The sequence below is a fragment of the Mus musculus genome, chromosome 2, assembly GCF_000001635.26.
Source record: "Mus musculus strain C57BL/6J chromosome 2, GRCm38.p6 C57BL/6J".
In the NCBI taxonomy this organism is placed as follows: domain Eukaryota; kingdom Metazoa; phylum Chordata; class Mammalia; order Rodentia; family Muridae; genus Mus; species Mus musculus.
The window spans coordinates 15,555,804-15,574,826 of NC_000068.7; the positions used below are offsets into that span (position 1 = coordinate 15,555,804).

At 36.7% G+C, this 19,023-nt stretch overlaps 1 protein-coding gene and 1 pseudogene across 1 annotated transcript in view; one reads left to right on the forward strand and one right to left on the reverse strand.

Moving 5' to 3' along the window:
- The window catches only part of Malrd1 (MAM and LDL receptor class A domain containing 1), a 729,079-nt gene that overhangs the window by 29,325 nt on the left and 680,731 nt on the right, over positions 1 to 19,023 (forward strand). The window contains exons 3-4 of the mRNA NM_001310455.1: positions 9,414 to 9,508; positions 9,591 to 9,752. Coding sequence (NP_001297384.1) covers positions 9,414 to 9,508; positions 9,591 to 9,752 — 257 coding nt within the window. The remainder of the gene's footprint in view (positions 1 to 9,413; positions 9,509 to 9,590; positions 9,753 to 19,023) is intronic.
- On the reverse strand, positions 3,623 to 3,741 carry Gm51433 (annotated as a pseudogene).

Genomic DNA, 19,023 nt, shown 5'->3' on the forward strand with positions numbered 1-19,023 from the left:
AGTTTCAGGTCTTGTGTAAATTGTATCTTGGGTATTAGGAGCTTCTAGGCTAATATCCACTTATTAGTGAGTGCATACCATGTGTGTTCTTTTGTGATTGGGTTATGTAACTCAGGATAATATTTTATAGTTCCATCCATTTGCCTAAGAATTTCATGAAGTCATTGTTTTTAATACCTGTGTTGTACTCCATTGTATAAATGTACCACATTTTCTCTATCCATTCCTCTGTTGAGGGATATCTGGATTCTTTCCAGCTTTTATAAATAAGACTGCTATGAGCATAGTGGAGCATGTGTCCTTATTACATGTTGGATCATTTTCTGGGTATATTCCCAGGAGTGGTATTGTTGGATCTAATGGTAGAACTATGTCCAATTTTCAGACCAACTGCCAAAATGATTTCCAGAGTGGTTGTACCAGGTTTCAATTCTACCGGCAATGGAGGAGTGTTCCTCTTCCTCCACATCCTTGTTAGCATCTGCCGTTACCTGTGTTTTTGATCTTAGCCATTCTGACTGGAATGAGATGGAATCACAGGGTTGTTTTGATTTGCATTTTCTGATGATTAAGTATGTTGAACATTTATTTTGGTGCTTTTTAGTCATTTGATATTCTTCAGTTGAAATTTTTTTGTTTAGCTCTCTACCCCATTTCTTAATAGGGTTATTTGTTCTCTGGAGTCTAACTTCTTGAGTTCTTTATACATATTGCATATTAGCTCTCTTTCAGATGTAGGGTTGCTAAAGATCTTTTCCCTATCTGTTGGTTGCTGTTTTGTCATATTGACAGTGTACTTTGCCTTACAGAATTTTTGCAATTTTATGAGGTCCCATTTGTTGATTCTTGATCTTACAGCACAAGAGATTGGTGTTCTGTTCAGGAAATTTTGCCCTGTGCCCATATGCTGAAGGCTCTTTCCCACTTACTTTCTTTTCTATTTTTTTTCCAGTGTATCTGGTTTTATGTGGAGGTTCTTGATCCACTTGGACTTGAACTTTGTACAGCAGATAAGAATGACTTGATTTTCATTCTTCTACATGCTAACAGCCAGTTGAAATAGCACCACTTGTTGAAAATGCATTTTTTTCCTCTGAGTGATTTTAGCTCTTTCATTAAAGATCATATGTGTGTGGGTTCATTTCTGGGTCTTCAATTCTTTATCATTGTTATATCTGTCTGTCACTGTACCAAAAGCATGCAGGTTTTTGTTTGTTTGTTTTTTATCTTATCACAATTGCTCTGTAGTATCGCTTGAGGTCAGGGAGGGCAATTCTCCCAGAAGTTCTTTTATTGTTAATAATAGTTTTCACTATCTTGTTTTATTTGTTATTCCAGATGAATTTTCAAATTGATCTTTCTAACTCTATTAGGAATCGAGTTGGAATTTTGATGGAGATTGCAGTGGATCTGTAGATTACTTTTTGGCAAGATGGCTGTTTTTACTCTATTAATCCTGCCAATGCATGAGCATGGGAGATCTTTCCATCTTTTGAGATCTTTTTTGATTTCTTTCTTCAGAGACTTGAAATTCTTGTCATACGGATGTTTAACTTGCTTGGTTAGAGTCACACCAAGGTATTTTATATTATTTGTGACTATTGTGAAAGGTGTTGTTTCTCTAATTTCTTTCTCAGCCTGTTTATCCTTTGGGTAGAGGAAGGCCTCTGATATTTTAGTTAATTTTATATCCAGACACTTTGCTGAAGTTGTTTATCAGGTTTAGAAGTTTTCTGGTGGAATTTTTGGGATCACTTAATATACTATCATATTATCTGCAAATAGAGGTATTTTTGACTTCTTCCTTTCCAATGAGTATCCCTTTGATCTCCTTTTATTGTCTAATTGCTCTGGGTAGGACTTCAAGTACTATTTGAATAGGTAGGGAGAGGATGGCAGCCTGTCTAGTCTGTGATTTTAGTGGTATTTCTTCAAGTTTCTCTCCATTTAATTTGATGTTGGCTATTGTTGTATATTGCTTTTACTATGTTTAGATATGGGCCTTGAATTTCTCATCTTTTTAAGACTTTTATCATGTAGGGGTTTTGGATATTGTCAAATGCTTTCTCTGCATCTAAAGAAATGATCATGTGTGTTTTTTAAATTTTAGTTTGTTTATATAGTGGGTTATGTTGATGGATTTACATATATTGAACCATCCCTGCATCCCTGTCATGAAGCCTATTTGACAATGATGGATGATCATCTTGATGTGCTTTTGGATACAGTTTGTGAGAATTGTATTGAGTATTTTTTCATTGATATTTATAAGGGAAATTGCTCTAAAGTTCTCTTTCTTTGTTGATTCTTTGTTTGGTTTAGGTATCAGAGTAATTGTGGCTTCATAGATTGAATTGGGTAGAGTACCTTCTGTTTCTATTTTCTGGAATAGTTTGAAGAGTATTGTTATTAGTTCTTCTTTGAAAGTCTGATAGAACTCTGCACTAAAACCCATGTCTTCCTGAGCTTTTTTTGTTTGTTTGGGAGACTATTAATGATTGCTTCTATTTCTTTAAGGGCTATGGGACTGTTTAGATGATTTATCTGATCCTGATTTAAATTTGGTACCTTGTATCTGTCTAGAAAATTGTCCATTTCCTCCAGAATTTCCAGGGTTTTTGTTTGTTTCTTTGTTTGAGTATAGGCTTTTGTAATAGGATCTGATGATTTTTTGGATGTCTTCAGTTTCTGTTGTTATATCACCCTTTTCATTTCTGATTTTGATGATCTGGATACTGCTTCTGTGCCATCTGGTTTGTCTGCCTAAGAATTTATCTATTTTGTTGATTTTCTCAAAGAACCAGCCATGGTTTGGTTGATTCTTTGTATAGTTTAACTGAAACTCTCATAATATGAAGGCCTACTCTCCTGAATATTGTAGCTGGCTCAGAGCATGTCTTTGTCATGCTTCCAAAGACAGCTCTTCCTTGGATCCCAGGTGAGGGGTAAGCCAGGTCTACACAGTCCTCAAATATCAACATGCTCCTGGGCAACAGCTTGGACTAGATACTTCTGCCTGGCATTTGTTGGCAACAGACCCCTGATGCTTCAGAGCTACAGACCCAGATGTGGCCCCTGGTGATAGTACACAACAGGACCCCACCATGGTCCTGGGGGACATTACTGTTTTCTTACATCAGGTTATTACTCACTACCCTAAAGTCTCCATTCTATCTCTTCATTTTGCTCACATTTTTCTACTTCTTTTTATCCTCCATTTCTCTATCACTTGACCAATCTTAGTATTCCATGAGTAACTTCAGTCATCTCAGGAGTGGTCTCAGAAGTGCTATGCCCCTCTCCTTTATTTTGGCACAGGACAGGTGTCATCTTGGGCATGTTCTATACCCCAAGATCTGTGTAGTGCCAGACTGGTGGGCATTTCAGTGTAACACCCTGTCCAGGCCCCATGTCACCAGTCTAGTGATTGCCTTGACTTGCTTCCTCCCCTGCCCTGCCAGAGTTGCCTCTTGTGAAGGTTGTCTATCGTAGGATAACCACTGCCCAGGGCCCTCAGTCTTAAGCAGAGTTCCTCTTGTCTCTGGTGTGCTCATATCCTGGGAGCCCAAATGGGCCTGCCCGACATCAGATTGGTGGCTATATCATGTTTGCTTTTTTACAGAATGTTAGGCTACCGATCAATCAAATACTTATAGGTAAACCTAAGCATTGACAGAGCCTATCTCCTTTATGCCAACTACTAATACACATGTCTACAACAACAGTACTAACTACAAAATTTGTTCCCTAGTTTAATAATTTTGTTTCTCTCTGGACTTTGATTTTAGTGGTCCCCAGTACCTCCCTGTCTGTCTCATGCTGCTTTTCTTCCAGGGTATGAAAACACACATTATGTTATAAGACTAAGCATGGTGAGTTGGATTATTTATCATGAAGAGTCCATTGCAGAATGTGGGGAATCCTTCATGATCACTATATAAATCACGCTTTTGCAGCTTTACGGTTTGAATAGCTGTTTATACTGAAATCAGGAAAAATAAATTTTGATTTATTAGTTTCAATTTTATTCCAAAAGCTCTTTATTGAGCATCTGTATTATGTTAATACTGCTCTAGGGCCCAGTGGTATAGTGGAAAAGAGAATACTTCTTCTCCCCAGTGAACTTTCAATCTACTAACACAAAAAGAAACCTTAGATTTGTGCTCATGAGACAAAAGTAATAAATTCTATCAAATAACTATTTTTTGGATACAAATGTACATTTAAAAACTCACAACGGGACAAAGGTGAAATCTGCTTGTAAATATATGTGCTTAGCAGATATCATTTAGTAGCATTTATATTGTTTTTACCCAAAGAGATTTTGATTGAATGATTCATCTGTTCTAAGCATCTACTTGTTTTTTGTTTAAGGGTTCTGTTTTTGGAACTATACTATCTGAATCTCAATTAGTCTGTTTTGTACTGTGGAAATAGTTCTAACTAACACAGAGGGACTGAGCATGACTCTGTTTCACTAAACACTTAAGAATTTAGGCAGTGGGACCAGTGAGAAGGCTCACTGGATAAAACCATGTATCATGCACACCTGAAAAACTGAGCTGAATATTCAAACCTAACATGAAAGGCAGGAACTGAATGGCAATCTGTGCCACCTGCCACATATGTAGCATAGCATGAATGCGCTTATCCACATATACACAATACTAATACATAAAGATAGATGTATGTGTGTATGTATGTATGTATTCATGTATGTGTTTCTGGTCACCTGAATGTTACTAATTTTCTCAATGTTACTGTTTCTTTCTCTTATTTTCTCTTCTGGACTACAGTTGAAGGTCTGGTGTGTGCCGTATCTAATGAGGACTAGTGAGGTTTTGGCTTTACCCTTGGTCCTTCGATTATATAGTCTTCGGTTCTTGTCACCAAGTAGGGTTAAATGTAGGTTCCATCTTGTGAAATAGGCCTTAAGTCAAATCAGACATAGGTGGGTTACCCCGACAAACTTTATGCCACCATTGTGGTAGCATGTCTTGCAGGCAGAACACCGTTGAAGTTTGAAGGGTCTGTATCAGTGTTGTTATATATATTTCGCTTTTGGTAGCATGGAGAGTACGTTCTTACAGGAAAGATGTTAGAACACAGGGGCAAAGGTTCTACATAGGCACCAGCTTGACCTCTCCATGTAGTACTTCTCAATTAGTAGTGCAGGTGTTATCTTCTGAATAGTGTCTGGCATCAGTTTGTGAAGAGAAACCTATAGTGTTTGAAATTGTCTGAGTTGTTTTGGGCGTTCCCATGGAATGCCTTGGCTAACAACTCAATTAGGTCACACACACACACACACACACACACACACACACAAATATATATATACCTAGTACTGGAAAGATCATTCAGTGCCAGGAGATTTCCAGTTGAGGATCTGTCTCCCTCATTATTTGACCATTTCATTTAAAATGCCTTATATCTGTATATATTTAGGAAACTTCAACTGTAGTATGTTTTCATATGACCCTCGAATGTTTCTAGGTTTTAGCTGTGTCTTCCTGTATTCCTTCCACATTTGATTATCCTGTTCCAGGTTTCCCTCATTCTCTATCCACCCATGATTATCATATTCCCTTTCCTAGGGAGATCCATTTGCTCACTTAGTCTTTTAATCTATAAATAACCTTCATGGTTCTATAGATTATACTAGCTTGGTTATATAACCTCTATGGTTCTATAGATTATACTAGCTTGTTTATCATAAGCTTTTCAACTAATAGCCATATATAAGCAAACACACACCATATTTATTTCTCTGGGTCTGGGTTATCACACTCAGAATGATTTGTTCAAGTTCCATAACTTCACCTGAGAATTTCATGGCTTTATTTCTTTTCATGGCTGAGTAATAGTTCACTGTGTAGACACACTGCATTTCTTTTTTGTTCATCCTTCTTTGGAGAGAAAGTTAGGTTGCTTGCATTTTTGTCTATTATGAATAGAACAGTAATAAACATAGCTGAATGACTGCCATTCTTTCAGTATATACCAAAGAGTGATAAAGATGGATTTTGAGGTAGATCCATTCCAGTTTTTCTGAGAAATCACAACACTGATGTTCATAGAGGCTGCACAAGTTTGCAGTCTCACCAGAAATTGATGTCTATGTCCCTTACTACATATTCACTCTAAAAAGAGCTGTCACTAGAAGTTCCAGAATCTACTAAAAGCACTGCTTTCTTTAGGTTGCATCTTTGTTCCAGTGATGGTATCCCTTGCTGTGAAATAGCTTGCTTTTCAGTCTCATGTCTCAAAGGCCTTTTATGCATCTAATATGATGATCATGTGATTTTTGTCTTTCAACCTGTTCATGTGGTGGATTATGTTTAAAACAATTTATGTTAATTAATTCCTGAATTTATGGGATGAAGCCCATTTTATAATAAAGAATGATATTTTTAATGTATTCTTGGATCCCATCTGCAAGTGTTTACTGAGAATTTTTGCATCTGTTTTCATATGGGAAATTGGCTTCTCTTATTTTTTTTATTTGATCTTTAGGTAGTTTGGGTATCAGGGTAATAGTGGCCCCATAAAACAAATGAGATGCATTATTTTCCTCTCAATTTTGTAAAATACAATTTGAGGAGTGTGAGCATTAACTCTTCATTGAAAGTCTGGTACACTTCTGCACTAAAACCATCTGATTGTGTACTTATTTGGTTAGTAGACTTTTAATGACTGCTTCTATTTTGTTTGGGGTTGTTGGACTGTATAGATTGTTTATCTGATCTTATTTTAATATTTGAGGCTAGTATATTTTGAAAAAATCATCCACTTTAAAACTATTCCAATTTGGTGGAGTACAGATTATTAAAGTATGTCCTTAGATTCTCTGGATTTCCTTGGTGTCTATTGTTAAATACCTCCTTTCATCTCTAATTTTGTTAATTTGTATCTTCTCTCAGCCTTTTAGTTTATTTCACTAAAGGCTTGTCAATCCTATCGATTTTGTCAAGGAACAGACTCTTACCTGCTCCCTGCCCCAGGAAAACTATAGACCTTTATTTAGATAACTTGTAGAATGTAAAGACATTTTCACATTCACTGTATTTGTCTTCTTCAAGTACCATTCTCCATAAAAAAAAAATCTAGTCTAGATTTTTCCATGACTTCTCCTTGTCACTTTTTCAGTTTTAGGTGAAACTCTTATTTTCCTGTTTGAACATAGTTGCTTTATTTTTTGAAGAAATAAATTATGTTGTTTCTTTCTTAGTTGAGCCTGTTGGTATAATGGAGAGCTCAAGGCTGAGCTAGTACACATGAGGAAAGGGTGAAGATGCTTATCCTTCATGGAACCAAGTCTGGTTTATTGATATTATTTTATTTTATTTTTTGTCATTGTTGTTTATGTTTTGTAATTTCAGCACTGAATTTGATCACTTCTTGTCATCTATGCCTTTTGGGTATGGTTTCCTCTTTTTTTTTTTTTTTCTAGAGATTTTAGGTGAGCTGTTTCTCCATTTTTTAGGTGTTTTTTGTTTGTTTGTTGTTTTATGTAGGTACTCAGTGCTGCTTGGAACTTACGATTCTCAGATCTGCTTCACTGTGCTCCATAAATTTGGGTATATTGTGTATTTATTTTTATTCAATTCTATAAAGTCTTTAATTTTTTCCTTAATATTTGTCTTCACTCATTTTCATTTGGTAGTGTGTTGTTCAGTTTCCATGAGTTTGTAAGTTTTCTGTTGTTGATATCCTGTAGTACCTGTCTTTGATAGAGAAAATGCATGATATTATTTCTTTATTATTATTTTTTTAATCTGGTGAGAATTGCTTTGTATGTAAGTCCATGATCAACTTTGGAAAAAGTTCCTTTTGGTATTAAAATGAAGGTATATTCTTTTGTATTTGGGTACAATGTTCTATAGATATCTGTTTTGTTCCCTTGGGTTATCACATCAGTTAGCTGGAGGGTTTCTGATTTTTGTTTTTGTCTGGATGACCTGTCAACTGGTTAGCGTCAGGTACTGAAGTCTCACACTATCAATGTGTGACGGTCAATATGTGATTTAAGTGTAGTAGTGTATTTTTATGAACTTGTGATATTTTTTTATCCTTGTGTTTGGTGCATTGATGTGAAGAATTTCAATGTCATTCTGGTGGATTTTTGATCTGATGACTATGTCATATCCTTTCCTATTTCTTCAGATTAGTCTTGGCTTGAAGTCTATTTTGTAAGATATGTCTACATTAGCTTTCTTCTTAAGACTATTTGCTTGGAATATCTTTTTTCCAACCTTTTACCATGAGGCAATGTCTATCACTGAGGTTAAGGTGCTTCTTGGATGTGGCAGAAGAATACATTCTGGTTTTGCATCCATTCTTTTAGTCTGGGTGTTTTTATTCAGTAATTAAGCCCATTGATACTGAGAGTTATCAATGAGCAGTGTGTGTTGATTCTTGCTAATTTGTTGTTGTGGTGGTGGTCATAATGGTAGTAATTTTATGTGTCTGTACTCATGTGTTTGTGTGTGTGTGTGTGTGTGTGTGTGTGTGTGTGTGTGTGTGTGTGTGTATCACTGATTTCCATTGCTAGAACTAATACTCTGTTTAAAACCAACATTATACTACATTTCTTATGCTCATAAATTAGTAACTTTCTTAACATTTATTACTCTAAGTGAAAGCTAATCAATGCCATTTGTTCTGCCCAAATATCAGAAAAGATGAGGTTGATAGGCTTCATAATATTAATATTGATTGATGCAATGACGTGAGAATTAGATTTGACTTGCAGTCTGTCTTTGAAATACCAGTAAGTGACTTGGATAGACAGGTCATCATAATCACTGTCACCGCTGTTCTCCCTCACTCATCTGACATGCAGCAGTGTACAAAACAGAGTACCAGATAGCAGGGGCTTCTGTATCAGCCATGATAGCTCTGGTAAATCACATCAGGGATGCTTTGTCAGCCTCAAGAAGTATGTATTTTTTTAGAAGCTTCCAAACAGTGGTATATATGTTGATACCACAACCTTCAAGAAAATATCATGGATCTGTGTTGTTTCTTGTGTTTCTAGAAAAAGCAAGGACCATGTCATCCAAGCCTTTTATGACAAAGATATAGAAAATAATGTTCTCATTGGATTTCTTGCTGAGGTGCTTATTTTAATAGGCAGTCTCAGAATTGTGTAAGTTCTTTATGTAGTTTTCACTTCCTATGTCAAATGTGATCTCAATATATTTTGGACTGTTGCCCATATTAATATTATAAAGTATATAATCATTATTAGTTCTTTAAATTGACTATAAAATGTAAAAAAAAAATAAACAATTCACCAATGGGGATTTTAACTTTTAATCTTTTAAACACAGCCATAATCACCTTTGGTGATTACAATAAAGTGCCAGTGATCAGCTTGAGTCTAATTTGATCATTTTTGTTCCTCACAGCCCATTTTCTTGCACTGGTCTCCAGGGTCGATTCCATCTCCTCAAACTTAAGAAGCAGAATTTTCCTACCAACTAATGATCAGCAAGTTTGTCAGGTATTTGAATACACAACACACATTTTGACACACTTGGCAATTCCCTTATTTTAATTAATTGAGTATCAATTATTTTTTACAGATTACCTTTTATAACTTCTCCAGTAACCAGAATGGCAAATTGATAGCAGGCCTTCAAACCCTGTGTGGGGATCCTATTGAGCATTTATGGCAGAAAACAGAGATACTCCAGAGTCGGTGGGAAAGAAATGTCATTACAGTCCAAAGCTCACAGCAGTTTCAGGTACATTTTTCTCTCTAACTATGTCATTAGAGGAAAACCCATGAGAACCCAGATTTCAGAAAAGGCCAATTTAAAAGTCACATGTCCAATTCATCTGCGAGGGACGAGGATTTCCCATGTTTTCAAGTTTTAGTAAAATTAGGATGGCTGGTTACCTAAAAGACATTTTCATTGCAAATCTTGACTTTATATTATGAATTAAAAGGATATATTTTAAGATACAGCAATATATAGTTTAATGATAATCTTATAAAATCCAATGAAATTATCTCCTCAATTTCCTAAGCCTTTTATTTTCATGTTTTACTTTTTCTACTCCTTGTTCTTTATACTTCTTCCTCCCCAAAACTAATTTTTCTCTCTGACTTTTCTCATGCATTTGAAAGAAGAGGATAATTTTGAATAATGAATAAAGAGATTTTAATTTACATACTAATTCCAATGCAGTTAAAGTAGAATAATTCTTATATTCATCTTACGGGTAAGCTCATTTCAACACAGCCTTTATTTTCCTAAATAATTTTATGAATTAAATCCAATGGAAGCCTATAAAAGATAAGCTTATTTATGCAACCCAATAAAACTTATGCATGACAGAAATTATAATATCATGGTTATTATAAGACTTCCTGAGAAATTATTGCCTATTTTAACATTTGGGATGGCCAAGCAAAATATTCCAGTTAAAGATGAGACGGATTTTAAAGTATGTTATTCTTTAAGAAATTACACTCTAAGCCCAGTGTATGGACCAATTTAGCCCAAGTAGATTTTCTTTATGATTTATTTTTAGAATAATGTAACAATCAATTATTTTATTTTTAGTTTTGCTTTTTTGTTGCTTAAGCACTTCACACATGATTATAAAGTTTTTTGGTGAAGTATTCTCTCCCCCAATTTCTTCACACCCTCTCCACACTTTTTTCCTCCCACCTTCATGTGTTCAAAAACAAAACAGAATGCTTAATTCACTAACTCTGTCTGTATGCCCATGTATGTAGGACCATGTGTTGGAACATGGGTAGCATTTCAGAGTCTGGATCTCTGAAGAAAAATGACTCTTCTTTCCCTAGCATCCATACATTGCCAATAGCCTCTTGGGTAGGGGTGGTATTTGCTGAGCCCCTCCCCATTCATGTTGGCATTTTGCTTGATTGATCTTGTGTAGATATTGGAAATTTAGTAAATGATTCTCTGAGTTCATGTGTGCAAGGGTCCTGCCTGATCATCAGATATTTTTGCTGAAGATATCCACTATTTCTGATTCTTAAAATCCTATCACCCACTCTTCCAGGATGACCCCATAGTGTTGGCAGAAGTGGGAATGATATTAGATGTCCCATTTAGAACAGAATCCTCCACAGGCCCTTATTATTTGCATACTTACCATGAGTGGTTTTCTGTGTTAATGGCAATCTATTGTAAATAGAAGCTTTTCTGATGAAGGTTGAGAGATGTAAACTGCCCCTAATTTCTTATCTATAACTACAATCTATAATAAATTTTATATTAAAATTATCTGATTTGGTGCTACATATCCATTTGTTTAAGTCTATGGAATGAACTAGTTTAAATTCCTTCAGCTAACTGTGAGTGACTAACAGAAAAAGTATCGAGAAATGATAGGTACCTGTGCTTGTTATAAATGTTGAATGAAATTTATATGAATGACATATTTGCTTTGTTAATGTCATGAAATCATTGTACTTGAAATTTTCCATTATTATTAAATTAAAAGACTATTCATAGATGGTATAAAAATAATTTAGTGTCTGAATAAGTGTTATGTAGAATTAACTGTTCTATGGTTGGGCATAGTTTTTAACTTTGAGAATTAGCAATCTATTGAAGATAAATATTTTTGTTTGTTTATGTGGGAGATATCTTTTTTTTAATTAGGTATTTTCCTCATTTACATTTCCTATGCTATCCCAAAAGTCCCCCATACCCTCCCCCCCACCCCCCTACCCACCCACTCCCACTTTTTGGCCCTGGCATTCCCCTGTACTGGGTCATATAAAGTTTGCAAGTCCAATGGGTCTCTACAGTGATGGCAGACTAGGCCATCTTTTGATACATATGCAGCTAGAGTCAAGAGCTCCGAGGTACTGGTTAGTTCATAATGTTGTTCCACCTATAGGATTGCAGATCCCTTTAGCTCCTTGGGTATTTTCTCTAGCTCCTCCATTGGGGGCCCTGTGATCCATCCAATAGCTGACTGTGAGCATCCACTTATGTGTTTGCTAGGCCCCTGCGTAGTCTCAATAGAGACTGCTATATCAGGGTCCTATCAGCACAATCTTCCTAGTGTATGCAATGGTGTCAGCGTTTGGAGGCTGATTATGGGATGGATCCCTGGATATGGCAGTCTCTAGATGGTCCATCCTTTTGTCTCAGCTCCAAACTTTGTCTCTGTAACTCCTTCCATGGGTGTTTTGTTTCCAATTCTAAGAAGGGGCAAAGTGTTCACATTTTGGTCTTCGTTCTTCTTGAGTTTCATGTGTTTTACAAATTGTAACTTATATCTTGGGTATTCTAAGTTTCTAGGCTAATATGCACTTATCAGTGAGTACATATCATTTGAGTTCTTTTGTGATTGGGTTACCTCACTCAGGATAATGCCCTCCAGGTCCAACCATTTGCCTAGGAATTTCATAAATTCATTCTTTTTAATAGCTGAGTAGTACTCCATTGTGTAAATGTACCACATTTTTTTAATCCATTCCTCTGTTGAGGAGCATCTGGGTTATTTCCAGCTTATGGCTATTAAAAATAAGGCTGCTAAAGGGAACTGCAACCCTATAGGTGGAACAACATTATGAACTAACCAGTACCCTGGAGCGCTTGTCTCTAGCTGTATATGTATCAAAAGATGGCCTAGTCAGCCATCACTGTAAAGAGAGGCCCTTTGGACTTGCAAACTTTATATGCCCCAGTACAGGGGAACGCCAGGGCCAAAAAGGGGGAGTGGGTGGGTAGAGAATGGGGGGGGTTGGAATGGGGGACTTTTGGGATAGCATTGGATATGTAAAGGAGGGTAATACCTAATTAAAAAAGAAAGCGAGAGAGAGAGAGAGAGAGAGAGAGAGAGAAAGGAACATGGTACTGTATTTAAAACCAAAAAAAAAAAAAAAAAAAAAAGGCTGCTATGAACATAGTGGAGCATGGAGCATGTTTCTTTCTTACTGGTTGGAACATCTTCTGGATATATGCCCAGGAGAGGTATTGCCAGATCCTCATGTAGTACCATATCTAATTTTCTGAGAAAACGCCAGACTGATTTCCAGAGTGGTTGTACAAGCTTGCAATCCCAACAGTGGAGGAGTATTCCTCTTTCTCCACATCCTTGCTAGCTTCTGCTGTCACCTGAATTTTTGATCTTAGCCATTCTGACTGGTGTGAGATGGAATCTCAGGGTTGCTTTGATTTGCGTTTCCCTGATGATTAAGTATGATGAACAGTTTTTCAGGTGTTTCTCAGCCATTCGGTATTCCTCAGGTGAGAATTCTTTGTTTAGCTCTGAGCCCCATTTTATAATGGGGATATTTGATTTTCTGGAGTCCACCTTCTTAAGTTCTTTTTATATATTGAATACTAGTCCCCTATCTGATTTAGGATAGGTAAAGATCCTTTCCCAATCTGTTGGAGGTCTTTTTGTCTCATTGACGGTGTCTTTTGCCTTACAGAAGCTTTGCAACCTTATGAGGTCCCATTTGTCAATTCTCGATCTTACAGCACAAGCCATTGCTGTTCTATTCAGGAATTTTTAGCCTGTGCCAATATCTTCGAGGCTTCTCCCCACTTTCTCCTCTATAAGTTTCAGTGTCTCTGGTTTTATGTGGAGCTCCTTGATCCACTTAGATTGACCTTAGTACAAAAAGATAGGAATGGATCAATTCGCATTCTTCTACATGTTAACCACCAGCTGTGCCAGCACCATTTGTTGAAAATGCTATCTTTTTTCCACTGGATGGTTTTAGCTCCCTTGTCAAAGATGAAGTGACCATAAGTGTATAGGTTCATTTCTGGGTCTTCAATTCTATTCCATTGTCTGTCGTTATACCAGTACCATGCACGTTTTTTATCACAATTGCTCTGTAGTAAAGCTTTAGGTCAGGCATGGTGATTCCACCAGAGGTTCTTTTATCCTTGAGAAGAGTTTTTGCTATCCTAGGTTTTTTGTTATTCCAGATGAATTTGCAGATTGTTCTTTCTAATTCGTTGAAGAGTTGAGTTGGAATTTTGATGGGGATTGCATTGAATCTGTAGATTGCTTTTGGCAAGAGAGCCATTTTTACAATGTTGATCCTGCCAATCAATGAGCATGGGAGATCTTTCCATCTTCTGAGATCTTCTTTAATTTCTTTCTTCAGAGACTTGAAGTTCTTATCATACAGATCTTTCAGTTCATTAATTAGAGTCACACCAAGGTATTTTGTAATATTTGTGACTATTGAGAAGGGTGTTGTTTCCCTAATTTCTTTCTCAGCTTGTTAATTCTCTTTGTAGAGAAAGGCCATTGACTTGTTTGAGTTAACTTTATATCCAGCTACTTCACCGAAGCTGTTTATCAGGTTTAGGAGTTTTCTGCTGGAATTTTTAGGGTCACTTATATATACTATCATATCATCTGCAAAAAGTGATATTTTGACTTCTTCTTTTCTTATTTGTATCCAATTGTTCTCCTTTTGTTGTCAAATTGCTTGGGTAGGACTTCAAGTACAATGTTGAATAGGTAGGGAGAAAGTGGGCAACCCTGATTTTAGTGGGGTTGCTTCCAGCTTCTCAACAATTACTTTGATGTTGGCTACTGGTTTGCTGTGGATTGCTTTTATCATGTTTAGGTATCGTCCTTGAATTCCTGATCTTTCCAAGTATTTTATCGTGAATGGGTGTTGGATTTTTTCAAATGCTTTCTCTGCATCTAAGGAGAAGATCATGTAATTTTTGACTTTGAGTTTGTTTATATAATGGATTATGTTGATGGATTTCCGTATATTGAACCATCCCTGCATGCCTGGAATAAAACCTACTTGGTCAGGGAAGATGATTGTTTTGATGTGTTCTTGGATTAGGTTAGCGAGAATATTATTGAGAGTATTTTTGCATCAATATTCATAAGGGAAATTGGTCTGAAGTTTTCTATCTTTGTTGGATCTTTCTGTGGTTTAGGTATCAGAGTAATTGTGGCTTCATAGAATGAGTTGGGTAGAGTATCTTCTACTTCTACTTTGTGGAATAGTTTGTGCAGAACTGGAATTAGATCTTCTTTGAAGATCTGATAGAACTCTGCACTAAACCCATCTGGTCCTGGGCTTTTTTTGGTTGGGAGACCACTAATGACTGCTTCTATTTCTTTAGGGGATATGGGACTGTTTAGATCGTTAACTTGATCCTTGTTTAAATTTGTTACCTGGTATCTGTCTAGAAATTTGTTCATTTCATCCAGGTTTTCCAGTTTTGTTGAGTATAGCCTTTTGTAGAAGGATCTGATGGTGTTTTGGGTTTCCTCTGGGTTTGTTGTTATGTCTCCCTTTTCATTTCTGATTTTGTTAATTAGGATGCTGTCCCTGTGCCCTCTAGTGAGTCTGACTAAGGGTTTATCTATCTTGCTGATTTTCTCAAAGAACCAGCTCCTCGTTTGATTGATTCTTTGAATAGTTCTTCTTGTTTCCACTTGGTTGATTTTGCCCCTGAGTTTGAATATTTCCTGCCATCTACTCCTCTTGGGTGAATTTGCTTCCTTTTTTCTAGAGCTTTTAGGTGTCTTGTCAAGCTGCTAGTGTGTGCTCTCTCTAGTTTCTTTTTGAAGGTACTCAAAGCTATGAGTTTTCCTCTTAGAAATGCTTTCATAGTATCCCATAAGTTTGGGTATGTTGTGGCTTCATTTTCATTAAACTCTTAAATGTCCTTAATTTCTTTCTTTATTCCTTCCTTGACCAAGGTATCATTGAGAAGAGTGTTGTTCAGTTTCCACATGAATGTTGGCTTTCCATTACTTATGTTGTTATTGGAGATCAGCCTTAGTTCATGGTGGTCTGATAGGATGCATGGGATGATTTCAATATTTTTGTATCTCTTGAGGCCTGTTTTGTTACCAATTATGTGATCAATTTTGGAGAAGGTACCATGAGGTGCTGAGAAAAAGGTATATCCTTTTGTTTTAGGATTAAATGTTCTGTAGATATCTGTTAAAGTCCATATATTTCATAACTTCTGTTAGTTTCACTGTGTCCCTGTTTAGTTTCTGTTTCCACGATTTGTCCATTGGTGAAATTGGTGTGTTGAAGTCTCCCACTATTATTGTGTGAGGTTCAATATGTGCTTTGAGTTTTACTAAGGTTTCTTTAATGAATGTGGCTGCCCTTGCATTTGGAACAAAGATATTCAGAATTGAGAGTTCCTCTTGGAGGATTTTACCTTTGATGAGTATGAAGTGCCCCTCCTTGTCTTTTTTGATAACTTTGGGTTGGAATTCGATTTTGTTAGATATTAGAATGGCTACTCCAGCTTGTTTCTTCAGACCATTTGCTTGGAATTTTGTTTTCTACCCTTTCACTCTGAGGTGCTGTCTGTCTTTTTCCCTGAGATGGGTTTCCTGTAAGCAGCAGAATGTTTGGTCCTGTTTGTGTAACCAGTCTGTTAGTCTATGTCTTTTTATTAGGGAATTGAGTCCATTGGTATTAAGAGATATTAAGGAAAAGTAATTGTTGCTTTCTATTCTTTTTTTATTTTTATTTTTTAGGGTTGGCATTCTGTTTTTGTGGCTGTCTATTTTTTTTTTTTTAGTTTGTTGAGGGATTACTTACTTGCTTTTTCTAGGGCGTGGTTTCCGTCCTTATATTGTTTGTTTGTTTGTTTGTTTGTTCATTTGTTTTGGGTTTTTTTTTCTGTTATTATCCTTTGAAGGGCTGGATTCGTGGAAAGATAATGTTTGAATTTGGTTTCATTGTGGAAAACTTTGGTTTCTCCACCTATGGTAATTGAGAGTTTGGCTGGGTATAGTAGCCTGGGCTGGCATTTGTGTTCTCTTAGGGTCTGTATAACATATGTCCAGGCTCTTCTGGCTTTCATAGTCTCTGGTGAAAAGTCTGGTGTCATTCTGATAGGCCTGCCTTTTTATGTTACTTCACCTATTCCCCTACTGCTTTTAATATTCTATCTTTATTTAGTGCATTTGTTGTTCTGATTATTATGTGTCTGGAGGAATTTCTTTTCTGGTCCAGTCTATTTGGAGTTCTGTAGGCTTCTTGTATGTTCATGGGCATCTCTTTCTTTAGGTTTGGGAAGATTTCTTCTATAATTTTTTTGAAGATATTTGCTGGTCCTTTAAGTTGAAAATATTCATTCTCATCTACTCTTATTATCTGTAGGCTTGGTCTTCTCATTGTGTCCTGGATTTCCTGGATGTTTTGAGTTAGGATCTTTTTGCATTTTGTATTTTCTTTGATTGTTGTGCCGATGTTCTCTATGGAATCTTCTGCACCTGAGATTCTCTCTTCCATCTGTTGTATTCTGTTGCTGATGCTTGCATCTATAGTTCCAGATTTCTTTCCTAGGTTTTCTATCTCCAGTGTTGCTTCACTTTGGGTTTTCTCTATAGTGTCTACTTCCCTTTTTAGGTCTTGGATGGTTTTATTCAATTCCATCACGTGTTTGGTCGTGTTTTCTTGCAATACTTTAAGGTATTTTTGTACTTCCTCTTTAATGTCTTCTACCTGTTTTGCAGTGTTCTCTTGTATTTCTTTAAGTGAGTTATTAAAGTCCATCTTGATGTCCTCTACTATCATCATCAGATATGCTTTTAAATCCGGGTCTAGTTTTTCGGCTGTGTTGAGGTGCCCAGGACTGGGTGGGGTGGAAATGTTGCGTTCTGATGATGGTGAGTGGTCTTGGTTTCTGTTAGTAAGATTCTTAAGTTTGCCTTTCACCATCTGGTAATCTCTGGAGTTAGTTATTGTAGTTGTCTCTGGTTAGATCTTGTTCCTCAAGTGTTTATGTTAGCCTTTATCAGCAGACCTCGGAAACTAGCTCTCTCCTGAGTTTCAGTGCTCAGAGTACTCTCTGCACTTTGGTTCTCCTCTTGCAGGGAAGGTGCCAAGATATCTGGTGTTCAAACCTGCCTCCTGGCAGAAGTTGTGATCTACTCACAGAGGTCTTAAGATCCCCTGGAGGGTCATGTGTATACCTTACGGGTGTCCGTAGACTCCGTGCCCAAGGTACCCCTTTTCTGGTGTGGACTGGAAGGGACTTGTGCCCTTGATCAGGCCGGGTTTTCTGCTTCCCTAATTAATGCAGTCTCAGGTCCTGCGTGATTGGATTGGAGCAGAAGCTGTGTTCCACTCACCAGAGGTCTTAAGATCCCGTGTCGGGTTTTGTGGGTAGCTGGCAGGTGTCAGCTGACTCTGCGCCCCAGCTACCCTGGTACTGGCCGGACCGGAAGGGACTTGTGCCCCTGATCTGTGGGAGATATCTTATGACATAGCTTTTCTGCTGATTGCTTTGATTATTTAAATATTACTTACATGGTATATTTGATATGTGCTATGTATGATGCATGAAAGGTTTTAAGTACCATTTTAAGGGTTGTTTGATATCAGTGGGTAGCAGATATTTTGGGTTACAGTTGTTTTAGCTGAGTGTGGTGTGCTGTGAGTTCCCCTGGAGACCAGTTTTTGCTATGGCCACTGAGATGTGATTCAATGTTAGGGAAGATTCTAGTATATTTCTTATGCACTTTCAGCCATCTTGTCTACCTAAGCAGCATCATAAATCCAAGGCTGACATTTTTTAAAAAATGACCCACTTCAACTGGATAAGATTTGCACCATTAACTTCTCTCTTGTGTCAGTTTTAATGACTGATAAGATCTCACTTAGGTACATTTTAAAATCATTACTTATCCATTTTTCTAAACCTTTAACATCAAGTACTAAGAAAGTTTTAATGGATCTTTGCCAAGTTAATACACTTTTAGTAAACAATTATCCATATTTTTAGGTTAAGGTATTTATAGTACAGTGGCAGGTTTGCATGATGGGCAAAGGTAATGTTTGGTGGACCTTTTCAGTCAAACCTTTTATAATTAGATCCTTGCTTACTTCACGTGCCTATTTATAAACACTACAGATTTTGCTGGTCAATGTGTGTAACAGATAAATATAAAACTTAACAGCCCAGACAATATTATCTCTAGGGAAATTCAGTTGTGGCTTGGACATTGAGGTTATCCTTGGGAGTTCTTTAAAAGCAGCAGGAACTTCAATTAATA